Source organism: Leguminivora glycinivorella, chromosome 5, assembly GCF_023078275.1.
Source record: "Leguminivora glycinivorella isolate SPB_JAAS2020 chromosome 5, LegGlyc_1.1, whole genome shotgun sequence".
NCBI classification, from domain to species: domain Eukaryota; kingdom Metazoa; phylum Arthropoda; class Insecta; order Lepidoptera; family Tortricidae; genus Leguminivora; species Leguminivora glycinivorella.
In genome coordinates this window covers 7,967,088-7,986,372 of record NC_062975.1, presented here as the reverse complement: position 1 = coordinate 7,986,372, position 19,285 = coordinate 7,967,088, and the positions used below count along the sequence as shown (strand labels likewise).

The window sequence follows — 19,285 nt, the reverse complement described above, 5'->3', positions numbered from 1 at the left end:
TTCACAACGATCGGCCGTTGTAGTCTTTTACATGGAGGAGACCAAATAAAAAAAAAGTTCTAAATTTCTTCGTATTCTTGATTGATTCTGGTGCAGAATCGTTTGTAGTTGTTTGTAGTTCTTTTCATTTCTTTCGTAGCCGCCAAATAACCCGGAAAATTTCGTTTTGAAGTTTCGATGAGAGCTTTTTTTTGAAAGTACAATAAAAGGTTGAAAATTTGATCAAGTTGTTACTTTTACGATTGATTCGTGTGCAGAATGGCTCGGAGAGGTTTGTAGTTCTTTTCTTTTCGTTTGTAGTTGCCAAATAAGACCAAAAATTTTCATTTCACCAAAAACTCAATGACACTTCAATATTAAGGAATGTATAGGGGAAATTCGTAACTTTTGTTATTGATTCTTGTTCGGACCGGTCTCTAGAGGTTTGTAGTTCTTTTCATTTCATTTGTAGTTGGAAAACAAGCCCTTAATTTTTTTTAGAAAACTGCATTTCACAACGATCGGCCGTTGTAGTCTTTTACATGGAGGAGACCAAATAAAAAAAAAGTTCTAAATTTCTTCGTTTTCTTGATTGATTCTGGTGCAGAATCGTTTGTAGTTGTTTGTAGTTCTTTTCATTTCTTTCGTAGCCGCCAAATAACCCGGAAAATTTCGTTTTGAAGTTTCGATGAGAGCTTTTTTTGAAAGTTCAATAAAAGGTTGAAAATTTGATCAAGTTGTTACTTTTACGATTGATTCGTGTGCAGAATGGCTTGGAAAGGTTTGTAGTTCTTTTCGTTTCGTTTGTAGTTGCCAAATAAGACCAAAAATTTTCATTTCACCAAAAACTCAATGACACTTCAATATTAAGGAATGTATAGGGGAAATTCGTAACTTTTGTTATTGATTCTTGTTCGGACCGGTCTCTAGAGGTTTGTAGTTCTTTTCATTTCATTTGTAGTTGGAAAACAAGCCCTTAATTTGTTTTAGAAAACTGCATTTCACAACGATCGGCCGTTGTAGTCTTTCACATGGAGGAGACCAAATAAAAAAAAAGTTCTAAATTTCTTCGTTTTCTTGATTGATTCTGGTGCAGAATCGTTTGTAGTTGTTTGTAGTTTTTTTTCATTTCTTTCGTAGCCGCCAAATAACCCGGAAAATTTCGTTTTGAAGTTTCGATGAGAGCTTTTTTTTGAAAGTTCAATAAAAGGTTGAAAATTTGATCAAGTTGTTACTTTTACGATTGATTCGTGTGCAGAATGGCTTGAAAAGGTTTGTAGTTCTTTTCGTTTCGTTTGTAGTTGCCAAATAAGACCAAAAATTTTCATTTCACCCAAAACTCAATGACACTTCAATATTAAGGAATGTATAGGGGAAATTCGTAACTTTTGTTATTGATTCTTGTTCGGACCGGTCTCTAGAGGTTTGTAGTTCTTTTCATTTCATTTGTAGTTGGAAAACAAGCCCTTAATTTTTTTTAGAAAACTGCATTTCACAACGATCGGCCGTTGTAGTCTTTTACATGGAGGAGACCAAATAAAAAAAAAAAGTTCTAAATTACTTCGTTTTCTTGATTGATTCTGGTGCAGAATCGTTTGTAGTTGTTTGTAGTTCTTTTCATTTCTTTCGTAGCCGCCAAATAACCCGGAAAATTTCGTTTTGAAGTTTCGATGAGAGCTTTTTTTTGAAAGTTCAATAAAAGGTTGAAAATTTGATCAAGTTGTTACTTTTACGATTGATTCGTGTGCAGAATGGCTTGGAAAGGTTTGTAGTTCTTTTCGTTTCGTTTGTAGTTGCCAAATAAGACCAAAAATTTTCATTTCACCAAAAACTCAATGACACTTCAATATTAAGGAATGTATAGGGGAAATTCGTAACTTTTGTTATTGATTCTTGTTCGGACCGGTCTCTAGAGGTTTGTAGTTCTTTTCATTTCATTTGTAGTTGGAAAACAAGCCCTTAATTTTTTTTAGAAAACTGCATTTCACAACGATCGGCCGTTGTAGTCTTTTACATGGAGGAGACCAAATAAAAAAAAAGTTCTAAATTTCTTCGTTTTCTTGATTGATTCTGGTGCAGAATCGTTTGTAGTTGTTTGTAGTTCTTTTCATTTCTTTCGTAGCCGCCAAATAACCCGGAAAATTTCGTTTTGAAGTTTCGATGAGAGCTTTTTTTGAAAGTACAATAAAAGGTTGAAAATTTGATCAAGTTGTTACTTTTACGATTGATTCGTGTGCAGAATGGCTCGGAGAGGTTTGTAGTTCTTTTCTTTTCGTTTGTAGTTGCCAAATAAGACCAAAAATTTTCATTTCACCAAAAACTCAATGACACTTCAATATTAAGGAATGTATAGGGGAAATTCGTAACTTTTGTTATTGATTCTTGTTCGGACCGGTCTCTAGAGGTTTGTAGTTCTTTTCATTTCATTTGTAGTTGGAAAACAAGCCCTTAATTTTTTTTAGAAAACTGCATTTCACAACGATCGGCCGTTGTAGTCTTTTACATGGAGGAGACCAAATAAAAAAAAAGTTCTAAATTTCTTCGTTTTCTTGATTGATTCTGGTGCAGAATCGTTTGTAGTTGTTTGTAGTTCTTTTCATTTCTTTCGTAGCCGCCAAATAACCCGGAAAATTTCGTTTTGAAGTTTCGATGAGAGCTTTTTTTGAAAGTTCAATAAAAGGTTGAAAATTTGATCAAGTTGTTACTTTTACGATTGATTCGTGTGCAGAATGGCTTGGAAAGGTTTGTAGTTCTTTTCGTTTCGTTTGTAGTTGCCAAATAAGACCAAAAATTTTCATTTCACCAAAAACTCAATGACACTTCAATATTAAGGAATGTATAGGGGAAATTCGTAACTTTTGTTATTGATTCTTGTTCGGACCGGTCTCTAGAGGTTTGTAGTTCTTTTCATTTCATTTGTAGTTGGAAAACAAGCCCTTAATTTTTTTTAGAAAACTGCATTTCACAACGATCGGCCGTTGTAGTCTTTTACATGGAGGAGACCAAATAAAAAAAAAGTTCTAAATTTCTTCGTTTTCTTGATTGATTCTGGTGCAGAATCGTTTGTAGTTGTTTGTAGTTCTTTTCATTTCTTTCGTAGCCGCCAAATAACCCGGAAAATTTCGTTTTGAAGTTTCGATGAGAGCTTTTTTTGAAAGTTCAATAAAAGGTTGAAAATTTGATCAAGTTGTTACTTTTACGATTGATTCGTGTGCAGAATGGCTTGGAAAGGTTTGTAGTTCTTTTCGTTTCGTTTGTAGTTGCCAAATAAGACCAAAAATTTTCATTTCACCAAAAACTCAATGACACTTCAATATTAAGGAATGTATAGGGGAAATTCGTAACTTTTGTTATTGATTCTTGTTCGGACCGGTCTCTAGAGGTTTGTAGTTCTTTTCATTTCATTTGTAGTTGGAAAACAAGCCCTTAATTTTTTTTAGAAAACTGCATTTCACAACGATCGGCCGTTGTAGTCTTTTACATGGAGGAGACCAAAAAAAAAAAAAGTTCTAAATTTCTTCGTTTTCTTGATTGATTCTGGTGCAGAATCGTTTGTAGTTGTTTGTAGTTCTTTTCATTTCTTTCGTAGCCACCAAATAACCCGGAAAATTTCGTTTTGAAGTTTCGATGAGAGCTTTTTTTTTGAAAGTTCAATAAAAGGTTGAAAATTTGATCAAGTTGTTACTTTTACGATTGATTCGTGTGCAGAATGGCTCGGAGAGGTTTGTAGTTCTTTTCTTTTCGTTTGTAGTTGCCAAATAAGACCAAAAATTTTCATTTCACCAAAAACTCAATGACACTCCAATATTAAGGAATGTATAGGGGAAATTCGTAACTTTTGTTATTGATTCTTGTTCGGACCGGTCTCTAGAGGTTTGTAGTTCTTTTCATTTCATTTGTAGTTGGAAAACAAGCCCTTAATTTTTTTTAGAAAACTGCATTTCACAACGATCGGCCGTTGTAGTCTTTTACATGGAGGAGACCAAATAAAAAAAAAGTTCTAAATTTCTTCGTTTTCTTGATTGATTCTGGTGCAGAATCGTTTGTAGTTGTTTGTAGTTCTTTTCATTTCTTTCGTAGCCGCCAAATAACCCGGAAAATTTCGTTTTGAAGTTTCGATGAGAGCTTTTTTTGAAAGTTCAATAAAAGGTTGAAAATTTGATCAAGTTGTTACTTTTACGATTGATTCGTGTGCAGAATGGCTTGGAAAGGTTTGTAGTTCTTTTCGTTTCGTTTGTAGTTGCCAAATAAGACCAAAAATTTTCATTTCACCAAAAACTCAATGACACTTCAATATTAAGGAATGTATAGGGGAAATTCGTAACTTTTGTTATTGATTCTTGTTCGGACCGGTCTCTAGAGGTTTGTAGTTCTTTTCATTTCATTTGTAGTTGGAAAACAAGCCCTTAATTTTTTTTAGAAAACTGCATTTCACAACGATCGGCCGTTGTAGTCTTTTACATGGAGGAGACCAAATAAAAAAAAAGTTCTAAATTTCTTCGTTTTCTTGATTGATTCTGGTGCAGAATCGTTTGTAGTTGTTTGTAGTTCTTTTCATTTCTTTCGTAGCCGCCAAATAACCCGGAAAATTTCGTTTTGAAGTTTCGATGAGAGCTTTTTTTTTGAAAGTTTAATAAAAGGTTGAAAATTTGATCAAGTTGTTACTTTTACGATTGATTCGTGTGCAGAATGGCTTGGAAAGGTTTGTAGTTCTTTTCGTTTCGTTTGTAGTTGCCAAATAAGACCAAAAATTTTCATTTCACCAAAAACTCAATGACACTCCAATATTAAGGAATGTATAGGGGAAATTCGTAACTTTTGTTATTGATTCTTGTTCGGACCGGTCTCTAGAGGTTTGTAGTTCTTTTCATTTCATTTGTAGTTGGAAAACAAGCCCTTAATTTTTTTTAGAAAACTGCATTTCACAACGATCGGCCGTTGTAGTCTTTTACATGGAGGAGACCAAATAAAAAAAAAGTTCTAAATTTCTTCGTTTTCTTGATTGATTCTGGTGCAGAATCGTTTGTAGTTGTTTGTAGTTCTTTTCATTTCTTTCGTAGCCGCCAAATAACCCGGAAAATTTCGTTTTGAAGTTTCGATGAGAGCTTTTTTTGAAAGTTCAATAAAAGGTTGAAAATTTGATCAAGTTGTTACTTTTACGATTGATTCGTGTGCAGAATGGCTCGGAAAGGTTTGTAGTTCTTTTCGTTTCGTTTGTTGTCGCCAAATAAGACCAAAAATTTTCATTTCACCAAAAACTCAATGACACTTCAATATTAAGGAATGTATAGGGGAAATTCGTAACTTTTGTTATTGATTCTTGTTCGGACCGGTCTCTAGAGGTTTGTAGTTCTTTTCATTTCATTTGTAGTTGGAAAACAAGCCCTTAATTTTTTTAGAAAACTGCATTTCACAACGATCGGCCGTTGTAGTCTTTTACATGGAGGAGACCAAATAAAAAAAAAGTTCTAAATTTCTTCGTTTTCTTGATTGATTCTGGTGCAGAATCGTTTGTAGTTGTTTGTAGTTCTTTTCATTTCTTTCGTAGCCGCCAAATAACCCGGAAAATTTCGTTTTGAAGTTTCGATGAGAGCTTTTTTTTGAAAGTTCAATAAAAGGTTGAAAATTTGATCAAGTTGTTACTTTTACGATTGATTCGTGTGCAGAATGGCTCGAAAAGGTTTGTAGTTCTTTTCGTTTCGTTTGTAGTTGCCAAATAAGACCAAAAATTTTCATTTCACCAAAAACTCAATGACACTTCAATATTAAGGAATGTATAGGGGAAATTCGTAACTTTTGTTATTGATTCTTGTTCGGACCGGTCTCTAGAGGTTTGTAGTTCTTTTCATTTCATTTGTAGTTGGAAAACAAGCCCTTAATTTTTTTTAGAAAACTGCATTTCACAACGATCGGCCGTTGTAGTCTTTTACATGGAGGAGACCAAATAAAAAAAAAGTTCTAAATTTCTTCGTTTTCTTGATTGATTCTGGTGCAGAATCGTTTGTAGTTGTTTGTAGTTCTTTTCATTTCTTTCGTAGCTGCCAAATAACCCGGAAAATTTCGTTTTGAAGTTTCGATGAGAGCTTTTTTTTGAAAGTTAAATAAAAGGTTGAAAATTTGACCAAATTGTTACTTTTACGATTGATTCGTGTGCAGAATGGCTTGGAGGGGTTTGTAGTTCTTTTCGTTTCGTTTGTAGTTGCCAAATAAGACCAAAAATTTTCATTTCACCAAAAACTCAATGACACTTCAATATTAAGGAATGTATAGGGGAAATTCGTAACTTTTGTTATTGATTCTTGTTCGGACCGGTCTCTAGAGGTTTGTAGTTCTTTTCATTTCATTTGTAGTTGGAAAACAAGCCCTTAATTTTTTTAGAAAACTGCATTTCACAACGATCGGCCGTTGTAGTCTTTTACATGGAGGAGACCAAATAAAAAAAAAAGTTCTAAATTACTTCGTTTTCTTGATTGATTCTGGTGCAGAATCGTTTGTAGTTGTTTGTAGTTCTTTTCATTTCTTTCGTAGCCGCCAAATAACCCGGAAAATTTCGTTTTGAAGTTTCGATGAGAGCTTTTTTTTTGAAAGTTCAATAAAAGGTTGAAAATTTGATCAAGTTGTTACTTTTACGATTGATTCGTGTGCAGAATGGCTTGGAAAGGTTTGTAGTTCTTTTCGTTTCGTTTGTAGTTGCCAAATAAGACCAAAAATTTTCATTTCACCAAAAACTCAATGACACTTCAATATTAAGGAATGTATAGGGGAAATTCGTAACTTTTGTTATTGATTCTTGTTCGGACCGGTCTCTAGAGGTTTGTAGTTCTTTTCATTTCATTTGTAGTTGGAAAACAAGCCCTTAATTTTTTTTAGAAAACTGCATTTCACAACGATCGGCCGTTGTAGTCTTTTACATGGAGGAGACCAAATAAAAAAAAAGTTCTAAATTTCTTCGTTTTCTTGATTGATTCTGGTGCAGAATCGTTTGTAGTTGTTTGTAGTTCTTTTCATTTCTTTCGTAGCCGCCAAATAACCCGGAAAATTTCGTTTTGAAGTTTCGATGAGAGCTTTTTTTGAAAGTTCAATAAAAGGTTGAAAATTTGATCAAGTTGTTACTTTTACGATTGATTCGTGTGCAGAATGGCTTGGAAAGGTTTGTAGTTCTTTTCGTTTCGTTTGTAGTTGCCAAATAAGACCAAAAATTTTCATTTCACCAAAAACTCAATGACACTTCAATATTAAGGAATGTATAGGGGAAATTCGTAACTTTTGTTATTGATTCTTGTTCGGACCGGTCTCTAGAGGTTTGTAGTTCTTTTCATTTCATTTGTAGTTGGAAAACAAGCCCTTAATTTTTTTTAGAAAACTGCATTTCACAACGATCGGCCGTTGTAGTCTTTTACATGGAGGAGACCAAATAAAAAAAAAAAGTTCTAAATTTCTTCGTTTTCTTGATTGATTCTGGTGCAGAATCGTTTGTAGTTGTTTGTAGTTCTTTTCATTTCTTTCGTAGCCGCCAAATAACCCGGAAAATTTCGTTTTGAAGTTTCGATGAGAGCTTTTTTTGAAAGTTCAATAAAAGGTTGAAAATTTGATCAAGTTGTTACTTTTACGATTGATTCGTGTGCAGAATGGCTCGGAGAGGTTTGTAGTTCTTTTCTTTTCGTTTGTAGTTGCCAAATAAGACCAAAAATTTTCATTTCACCAAAAACTCAATGACACTTCAATATTAAGGAATGTATAGGGGAAATTCGTAACTTTTGTTATTGATTCTTGTTCGGACCGGTCTCTAGAGGTTTGTAGTTCTTTTCATTTCATTTGTAGTTGGAAAACAAGCCCTTAATTTTTTTTAGAAAACTGCATTTCACAACGATCGGCCGTTGTAGTCTTTTACATGGAGGAGACCAAATAAAAAAAAAGTTCTAAATTTCTTCGTTTTCTTGATTGATTCTGGTGCAGAATCGTTTGTAGTTGTTTGTAGTTCTTTTCATTTCTTTCGTAGCCGCCAAATAACCCGGAAAATTTCGTTTTGAAGTTTCGATGAGAGCTTTTTTTTGAAAGTTCAATAAAAGGTTGAAAATTTGATCAAGTTGTTACTTTTACGATTGATTCGTGTGCAGAATGGCTCGGAAAGGTTTGTAGTTCTTTTCGTTTCGTTTGTAGTTTCAAATACGATCAAAAATTTTCATTTCACCAAAAACTCAATGACACTTCAATATTAAGGAATGTATAGGGGAAATTCGTAACTTTTGTTATTGATTCTTGTTCGGACCGGTCTCTAGAGGTTTGTAGTTCTTTTCATTTCATTTGTAGTTGGAAAATAAGCCCTTAATTTTTTTTAGAAAACTGCAATTCACAACGATCGTTTAAAACAATTTTCAATTTTAATAAGTTTCATACAAATTGTATGAGTAAAGTTTTTCTCGATTTGTGGATTTTCTAGTCGGACTATTTTTTGGTTCGATACAAACTATTGACACCTGATAGGAATGGGATCGTTTGGCATCAAAAAAAGTTTGTGAAAAATAATCTTTTCAGTACAGATGGTGTTTATTTTACGCACTAGTGCGAGGTGTGGTCCATTATATGCCAAGTCGAAACTTCGGATGGCCATCTGTACTGAAAAAACGTCGTACGATACTCGTGCGCAAAGGAAATTCGTTACTCGTGTCGATTTAAAACACTCCCTTCGGTCGTGTTTTAATTTAGCGCCACTCGTTTCGAACTTCCTTTTTTACGCACTTGTATCGTAATGTACTATTTTCTCGCACCTCTATGTTTCTCTTAAACGCTAATCTTCATTAATTTTTAAATAGATGGAATGTCTCCTAATAATGTTTTCACGTAACAACATGGGATCTGATACTGACCCGCTATCCAAATACATGTTGGAACGGCCGATCGTTGTGAAATGCAGTTTTCTAAAAAAAATTAAGGGCTTGTTTTCCAACTACAAATGAAATGAAAAGAAATACAAACCTCTAGAGACCGGTCCGAGCAAGAATCAATAACAAAAGTTACGAATTTCCCCTATACATTCCTTAATATTGAAGCGTCATTAAATTTTTGGTGAAATGAAAATTTTTGATCGTATTTTGCAACTACAAACGAAACGAAAAGAACTACAAACCTTTCCAAGCCATTCTGCACACGAATCAATCGTAAAAGTAACAACTTGATCAAATTTTCAACCTTTTATTGAACTTTAAAAAAAAAGCTTTCATCGAAACTTCAAAACGAAATTTTCCGGGTTATTTGGCGGCTACGAAAGAAATGAAAAGAACTACAAACAACTACAAACGATTCTGCACCAGAATCAATCAAGAAAACGAAGAAATTTAGAACTTTTTTTTTATTTGGTCTCCTCCATGTAAAAGACTACAACGGCCGATCGTTGTGAAATGCAGTTTTCTAAAAAAAATTAAGGGCTTGTTTTCCAACTACAAATGAAATGAAAAGAACTACAAACCTCTAGAGACCGGTCCGAACAAGAATCAATAACAAAAGTTACGAATTTCCCCTATACATTCCTTAATATTGAAGTGTCATTGAGTTTTTGGTGAAATGAAAATTTTTGGTCTTATTTGGCAACTACAAACGAAACGAAAAGAACTACAAACCCCTCCAAGCCATTCTGCACACGAATCAATCGTAAAAGTAACAATTTGGTCAAATTTTCAACCTTTTATTGAACTTTTAAGAAAAAGCTCTCATCGAAACTTCAAAACGAAATTTTCCGGGTTATTTGGCGGCTACGAAAGAAATGAAAAGAACTACAAACAACTACAAACGATTCTGCACCAGAATCAATCAAGAAAACGAAGAAATTTAGAACTTTTTTTTTATTTGGTCTCCTCCATGTAAAAGACTACAACGGCCGATCGTTGTGAAATGCAGTTTTCTAAAAAAAATTAAGGGCTTGTTTTCCAACTACAAATGAAATGAAAAGAACTACAAACCTCTAGAGACCGGTCCGAACAAGAATCAATAACAAAAGTTACGAATTTCCCCTATACATTCCTTAATATTGGAGTGTCATTGAGTTTTTGGTGAAATGAAAATTTTTGGTCTTATTTGGCAACTACAAACGAAACGAAAAGAACTACAAACCTTTCCAAGCCATTCTGCACACGAATCAATCGTAAAAGTAACAACTTGATCAAATTTTCAACCTTTTATTGAACTTTCAAAAAAAAGCTCTCATCGAAACTTCAAAACGAAATTTTCAGGGTTATTTGGCGGCTACGAAAGAAATGAAAAGAACTACAAACAACTACAAACGATTCTGCACCAGAATCAATCAAGAAAACGAAGAAATTTAGAACTTTTTTTTTATTTGGTCTCCTCCATGTAAAAGACTACAACGGCCGATCGTTGTTAAAATGTAGTTTTCTAAAAAAAATTAAGGGCTTGTTTTCCAACTACAAATGAAATGAAAAGAACTACAAACCTCTAGAGACCGGTCCGAACAAGAATCAATAACAAAAGTTACGAATTTCCCCTATACATTCCTTAATATTGGAGTGTCATTGAGTTTTTGGTGAAATGAAAATTTTTGGTCTTATTTGGCAACTACAAACGAAACGAAAAGAACTACAAACCTTTCCAAGCCATTCTGCACACGAAGCAATCGTAAAAGTAACAACTTGATCAAATTTTCAACCTTTTATTGAACTTTCAAAAAAAAAGCTCTCATCGAAACTTCAAAACGAAATTTTCCGGGTTATTTGGCGGCTACGAAAGAAATGAAAAGAACTACAAACAACTACAAACGATTCTGCACCAGAATCAATCAAGAAAACGAAGTAATTTAGAACTTTTTTTTTATTTGGTCTCCTCCATGTAAAAGACTACAACGGCCGATCGTTGTGAAATGCAGTTTTCTAAAAAATATTAAGGGCTTATTTTCCAACTACAAATGAAATGAAAAGAACTACAAACCTCTAGAGACCGGTCCGAACAAGAATCAATAAGAAAAGTTACGAATTTCCCCTATACATTCCTTAATATTGAAGTGTCATTGAGTTTTTGGTGAAATGAAAATTTTTGGCCTTATTTGGCAACTACAAACGAAACGAAAAGAACTACAAACCCCTCCAAGCCATTCTGCACACGAATCAATCGTAAAAGTAACAATTGGTCAAATTTTACATCTTTTTTTATCGGTCACAATTCACTCCATATAAAAGACATCAACGGGATCTGAAGGTTATTATTCGTATTTCATTTTGGATTTTTCCGAGTTTAATGGCCACTACAAATGAAAAAACGAGAACTACAATCAACTACAAACGATAATTAACAACAATCAACAATAAAAATATAAGATTTCAAAAGTGGGGTGCTGCGATTTTTCTTACCCCCCTAACTTTTTTTGGGTTCAACTACAAATGAAATCTTTTGAACTACAATCAACTACAAACGAATCTCTATCAGAAAAAAAAATATAAAAAAATTCGTCAATGTCGGGCGCCAAGTTCACATAGGTCACTTAATTACGCCAATTTCATATAAGGTTGTATCCAAATTATCCAATTGACATTGTTAAATGGTTTGACACTCATACATACAATCACACCTGTATCCCATAGAGGGGTAGGCAGAGCACATGAAACTACTGAAGCTAAATACTCGTAAATGGTTTTGCGATTATAATAAAACAGATTTTGCCCGCGGCTTCGCTCGCGTTAGAAAGAGACAAAAAGTCTTAAGCCTGATTTAGACGGCATGCGAGCTCGCATGCGATTTTAGCTACATTGCGGGCTGTTGAGATTGCATACAATTTTGCACAGCCATCAAATACTGCAATGTAATAAAACTCGTATGCGAGTTCTCGTACCGTCTAAATGGGCCCTTATGTCACTCTCCATCCTTTCAACTAATCTCCACTTAAAAAATCGCGACAATTCGTCGCTCCGTTTTGCCGTGACGGACGGACAAACAAACAGACACACACACTTTCCCATTTATAATATTAGTATGGATAAGTATAACATAGAGTAAATAGAACATGTCTCTGAGGCAAGCAATTCGAATTTGGCACATTAATAAATATAAATAAATACACAAGTAGACATCATAATCTAACAAAGGTGAGCAAGTCTAGGTACAGCTGTAGTGCGAAAAGCATTTCCTTCGTATTCTTACGGAAAGAACGAACGTGTCATGCAATTTCAGTCAGTCTCAGTAGGTACAAGACGTACTAACGCTATCTGAACTAGCATGACAAATGTGTGGTGTCCTTTAATTTGCGACCACTATATCAAACATTATGTATTTACATGTTGTGTTTATGTTTATGTACTCTAGTACAAGCGGAATATAAAAGTACCTTGAGTTGTAAATTGGTCGTAATAAATGTATTTTCTCAAACATGCAATGAAATATTGTCTTTACGTTCCTTAAAATGGGCTGGGAAGTATCGCTTTTTGGGCGCAACAACTCGAGAGGACTGTAAAGGGATTTCATATTATTTTTTAGGCCTAGGCCTGCCAAGTAACTTTTTTTTATAAAATATTGTCCTTTAGAGCATTTTTTTTATTTCATTGTATGTTTGAGAAAAGCACTATACATGCCTCGGCGTGAAAACGGATTCCCGGCCTCGTATCCCTATCCGGTATATACCCACTTGGCCGGAAATCCTCATTTTCCCGGCCTCTGATGTAATGTACTATTTCTTTCTTTCTAAATGCGAACGGTTCGGGAAAGATATGAAGGAAAAGCCTTTCGCACTACATTTGTAGGTACCTATGGTCCAAGCGATTGTCATGCAAAATAATCTGGAATGTAGTCATATTTTTAAACCGCGACGCAAAAACGACGGGGTGTTATAAGTTTGACGTGTCTGTCTGTCTGTTTGTCTGTCTATCTGTGGTTGTCTGTCTGTGGCATCGTAGCTTCCGAACGGATGAACCGATTAATATTTAGTTTTTTTTGTTTGAAAACTGAGTTAGTCGGGAGTGTTTTTAGCCATGTTTCATGAAAATCTAAATTTTAATTTTGTGATTAGGTTATACAGCGTGTGTATTCCATACGGGCGAATATCTTAATGACGATTAGTATCGGATCTAAGGAACCCAACCACATGATTTTTTTTTTAATAGATGAGATATATTTTTTCATACATAATAATTCAGTACGCAGTGTATTATGTCCACATCAATTAGCGTACCTACCTAAACGACATTACGACATGACGTTCATGTCATGTCAAATTAATTTGATGGTGTACATTGGTGCTTGGCCAGATTTCCAAAATTAATTACTCTTTATTAATAACACTTTTAAACAAAATGATTATCCTATACGATTCGTACCAACAGATACTATAACTGGGTACATTATTCGCCCATATGGAATCCACACGCTGTATAGTTGGTTCTTAAATGATCCTTAAGTGCCAATCTAATTGGATCACTAAATTGTTTAGGTATTTTCACGGCTCATATTCTAATCTTATTGTTCTATGAACCAGGTACAGCAACTTAGTGGATCGAGAAGAGCAGCGTGGCCGCCTGGCGGAGGTACAGAAAGCGTTCAACTCGCTAGCGCTCGAGGCGCACACTGGCGGCGCTGACGTCACGGACCTTCTGCGGAGTCCTGTCGAGATACAATGCGAATTAGCTTTAGGTGAGTAATGACTGTCACAAGACTAAAATATTAAAATTGGAAAACAGCTGAGTCTTTCGAACACCGCTGTTATTTCAACCGCCGTAGCGTATCGTAGTTTTATCTCTCATTGTCACGGAAAACGATAGCAATAGGAGTATTATATACGACACCTTTTTATACAAGCTTTTATTCAACTTGCCTTGTATGTTAGTTTGGGTCAAAACGTAGAAGCTAAATTTGACCCACTTCCCGGTTTCCGATTGAGCTGAAATATTGCACACATATGTAAATAACGTGACAATAATCGTGGTAATCGTGATTTCGACGACCGGTCTGGCGCAGTCGGTAGTGAACCTGCCTGCTACGCCGCGGTCCCGGGTTCGAATCCCGGTAAGGGCATTTATTTGTGTGATGAGCAAATATTTGCTGAGTCATGGACTATGTATATAAGTATTTATATATTATATATATCGTTGTCTGAGTACCCACAACACAAGCCGTCTTGAGGTTACCGTGGGCCTCAGTCAATCTGTGTAAAAATGTCCTATAATATTTATTTATTTATTATTTTTATTTATTTATTATGGTATCATGGACCTGATCTGATGATGAAGCAGAAAGATGGTCATAGGAACCCTGTTATGAAACGTCGTATCCCCATCGAGTAAGGGATTTTTATAATTGTCTCGGAGAGCAGTAGATGACTGTTAAAAGAAAGGTACAGTCGGCGATAAAAGATTATATTACAGTTATGACAGTTTTAATTATTTTCTCATCTGTAATAAGTAGTCTTTTTTTAAATCAGTCGTAATTGAAAGTCTGTATTTTTCAATCTCATTCTATAAACTAAAGAGAGTAAAGAGCACGAACGTATTTTAATGCCATTGCTCACGCTGCGTATCTAAAGTTGCTTTTGTTTTATTGCGACAAGGACAGTATTTGCTTTTCGTTTACGACGGAGTCTTATGGCGTCTTGTTTATGCAGCCTACTCTTTTTATATTAGCGAATATTTTTACGGATCTAAACATTTATTTATCCAATAAAAAATAGTTCTATCATACAATTGTGAAAACATTGTATAATTTACATTTGCTTCCCAATAACAAAACATTATATTATCGCTATTATGAACAGTAAGCAAAGAAAAATAACTTCTTTGTACTACGTACTCACCTATTCTCATATTCACGGTGCCAAAGTATTCTCCGAAATTATGAGCTATTAATTCAATACGAGTACGAGCTCCTCCTTCAGTTTTATGGCGTAATAGTAAAACTTTAGTGAAACGGGAAATTACACCTTTTATTATCTTCTAGCGTAGAAGAATATAACGATCAATAAAAGTGTCGCTTGTTAGCATAAGGTAGTTACCATAACTTTGACCCATTAAAACTTTTCCACCGTTTTTTCTTCGCGTCATTGGCGTGATTCTCCTCCGATCCAAGTGTACCTTTTTGTCACACGATTTCCTCTCGGAAACTTTGTAATTATCCTTTTTGGTGAGTTGCAAATTATTCTGGAGATATTAAAAGGTAGATAAAAATGCGAGATCTTGTTTGTTGTTACGGCTCAAACTCAAACTCAAAAATTTCTTTATTCATGTAGGCCTAATTACAATTAATTTAGAAGTGAATTTATTAAAGCTATAATTATTTATTGATTTTTAATTCATAATACCGTTTGCCTATAATTGGCTCTCTCTGTTACTTAACATACAAACATAAAGTAAATCACTTTTGATATATTTAAATATTTGAACAAGTATAATATAAAGTAAATAACTATTTGGCCTCTATTATTCGTTCAGAGTTTACATGTATAAAAGTACAAGTATTGCATACTAGCTTTTCCCGCGGCTTCGCTCGCGTTAGAAAGAGACAAAAAGTAGCCTATGTCACTCTCCATCCATTAAACTATCTCCACTTAAAAAATCACGTCAATTCGTCGCTCCGTTTTGCCGTGAAAGACGGACAAACAAACAGACACACACACTTTCCCATTTATAATATTAGTATGAATTCTTTTAAAATTATACGAGTATTTCATGTTATTTATGAAAACGCAGAAACGCGTTGTGCATTTTCAGTCAGTGCCAGAACAAAAAGTACTGAAGTTTACTGAAAACGAATAATCTAGGAACGTTTCAGAGAAAATACGATTGCAAAATATTATGTACCTATTGCATACTTACATTTATACCCAACATAAGTATTTATCTACATCAGGCAGGCACGTATGGTCGCGCGATATATGATAAAACATCTAGCCGTCCCTATCGCACTATTTGTACGGCCCGGCAGGCAATTATGGTCGCGCAATAAATGATAAAACACCAGGCCCCGTAGCCGAATGGCATTTCTCCGACGCCAAACGAAAGCGATACGCCGCTGGCTCTGTCGCGCCAATACGCAAGCGCGATAGAGATAGATAACTAGCGCTTCGTTTCGTGAGCGTTTCGTGAGCGTTTGTGCCATTCGGCTAGCCACCCAGGCCGATGTTTTATCATTTATCGCGCGACCATGATTGCCCTGCTGATGTTTTATCATTTATCGCGCGACCATGCTTGCCTGCCTGATAGTTATATATTTAGATAGAGAAGAATGGAAGAGGATGATATGTTGTACCGACCTCACATAACGTGGGATAAGGGTAGGAAGAAGAAGACTTACATTTATATTACTTGCACTAGCTTTTGCCCGCGGATTCGCTCGCGTTAGAATGAGACAAAAAGTAGCCTATGTCACTCTCCATCCCTTTAACTACCTTCACTTAAAAAATCACGTCAATTCGTCGCTCCGTTTTGCCGTGAAAGACGGACAAACAAACAGACACACACACTTTCCCATTTATAATATTACTATGGATTAGTATGGATATAAATAAATCGCTGTTTGAGGTTAGTCACCAGTTAATCAATTAGAAATTAAAATAATAAAATTTTATATTAAATATATGAAGTTTCAAAATATTAACCAAACAAATATGCGTCTTTAATCCCGACGTGCAAAAAAATTGCATGTTCTATATTCACGATCCATGTAAGAATTAAAGAACGTTATAAAACGAGGTTAGATTCTAGCCTACATTATAGCTATATTATGTGATAGACGAGGAAGCTTCACCGCCGTACTTATTTTTAATGAAGGGGAAAATAATGAAATGTCCGTCGGGTCAGAGGTAATAAAACGCCTATTAAATCGCGCGAGCTACGAGTTAATGGAATTTTAGATAATATAATAACTAAGATATTATGCGATTTACCAAACAATAAGTAGAATTAAAAGAAGGGGCAGTAATCATATTTTACAGTACGTATGGCGCCATATTACTGCACTAGTGTGATAATTGTTACATAACTCAAAAGAAAATTGATTCATATTTCAGATGATTCGCACTTGTATCGTAATGTGGCCAATCGTTCACAGCGTATCGTAGGTTATTTTGTTTTTTGTCATTGAAAACTGACATTTGTCAAATTACGTTGTCATTTGTAAGATTAAATTGAAAACTCAGTCGTAGTCTGACAAAAGAGAACAGAAACGAAAAAGTGGACACACTGTAATGTGGCACCTACCTTTAAAATCAATTTATGTCCCAAAACAATCACAATGTTGTCTTGTTGCCACTACATAAATTTTACTTTTTTTTTACTAGTTTTACAAGGCTATAAATATTGCGATGCATTATTAAGGGACTTCAAGTTCACATATTGCATGTAAAAGCTTGCGGCGCCAATGTCTGCGGTTGCGGTGCGGAGTTTGAGCAAAATGTCACATGCAGGCGGTGCTAGTTTCGGGACCGCGTGCAGCGTTAATGTATTGCGAGTTTTAAGGGGTAATTCAAATGTACTGGAATTACATCTAAGAGAGTGCCTAACCAAAATCTTACTTGTTTACGAATCACAGCGAATGAGGAGTACTGTTTCTGTCGCTCTATTTACTTAATATGAAAAAAATGTATTTACAGACTAATTCGACGATATTTGCTACACATTTTTGAGTAACTTTTTTAAACTCTTATTAAAAATTTCTTGACTTGATTTCACGTATTTATTCGATTTTTCAATCCTCTTGTACTAGATACGTGTAGATAAGTAAGTACATATCTTCCAAGTAGCGTAATGCTTAATATTAGAATGACATGTGATTGATTTCATTCGGTGCATTTCTGTCCCATACTTTAAAAACGTCCTAAGGAAGGTTTTTCATAAACTAGTCCCTTAGTGCGTTTTCACATTATCCGATCCGATATCGGATGTAGGACCGATATCCCATACATAACAGGCGCCATCTTGGATTTTTTCCATTGAAATCCTTCCGACATCCGATATCGGATCGGATAATGTGAAAACGGACTTAGGGTTATAATCGCCAACATTTGAAAAAGAAACGATTTTTTCGCGTTTTATTTTTTTATTTTTGACAAAGTTGCGTTCGGCGCTCGAGGTTGTGACTTGAAACTTGGATTATTCATTAGGCCAACATCATAAAGAAGTCTGCAAAAAATCAGAACTAACGGATTTGACGCATACGGCTCCATACTTTCAGGCGACAAAGTTACTGTACATCTTCTTCTTCTTCTTCTTCAACCTAGCGTTTTCCCGGCCTAGCGCCAGGGTCCGCTTTCCTGCTCAGCCTTCTCCACAAAGTTACTGTACATACATTACTTAAATTAGTGTAGGTAATACCTACCTTCTATTTTTACTGGTCTCATAACTTTACAGGTTTCGGTACTTCTAGATTATTAAAATCAATATTGTTCGCAGATCTGCTATCAACCGGCAAGCATCCTAAAGGCGTCATAGCTGTCTTCAGAGACTGCCAGGCGCTCGAGGCAGATGACTCGAAGATCGCAGTCCTGGCGCACTCTAGGTTAAAATCACTGAAGAGAAAATTAGAAGACACTTTACCTGAAAATCATATCATTAGGCTTGAGTAAGTGACTTTATAAGATATTATTACTTACGTTCGTATAATTGGAATACTTTTCCGAATTATTATTTTGTACTTTATTTGCGATAGATGGCAGCACCATCTCTCTCGCTATATCGTAATCCTGCAAAAGGATTCATATAGGAGGTGCAAGCACACATTGCTCGCTTAGTGAGCACACATTGCTCGCTCCTTAGGAAAGACGTAAGAGCTTGGCGGCGCGCCTTACGTCCTTCCTATACAAAATGTACTGGTCAAAGGCGCCTAGCCTTCAGAGATAACATACACTAGAGAAATTTCGACGGGTACCTCGGCGGTCGGGGTGGTGTAGCGGTTTATCACGTCAGCCGCGTTAGCTGGAGACCCGGGTTCGATTCCCGGCTTCGCCACCAGTGGGCTTGATCGCTTTTTCTTTAGTGTATGGTATCTATTTTCAATTTATAATTTTTAAAGATGTAATCATCACTTTAGACAGGGACAGATCCGACCCATATCTAAAGCGTTTTGACATATCTTATTTAACATTATCCTGATGATCGAATCGAGCCAACTGTCTTGTAGAATTAAAGTCGCTTTAGAAGAAAATTAGAAGACACTTTACCTGAAAATCATATCATTAGGCTTGAGTAAGTGACTTTATAAGATATTATTACTTACGTTCGTATAATCAGAATACTTTTCCAAATTATTATTTCGTACTTTATTTGCGTTATACTTTTACATAAGTACATTGATATAGGTACGTAATAGTATCTAAGTATTTCTT

The 19,285-nt window shown here is 35.1% G+C and overlaps 1 protein-coding gene across 4 annotated transcripts in view; it reads left to right on the top strand.

Moving 5' to 3' along the window:
- Positions 1–19,285, top strand: part of LOC125226075 (protein qui-1) — a 210,568-nt gene that overhangs the window by 113,179 nt on the left and 78,104 nt on the right. For all 4 annotated transcript variants that reach the window (XM_048129922.1, XM_048129919.1, XM_048129920.1 and 1 more), the window contains 2 exons: positions 13,451–13,605; positions 18,354–18,522. In XM_048129922.1, the coding sequence (XP_047985879.1) occupies positions 13,451–13,605; positions 18,354–18,522 (324 nt within the window). The remainder of the gene's footprint in view (positions 1–13,450; positions 13,606–18,353; positions 18,523–19,285) is intronic.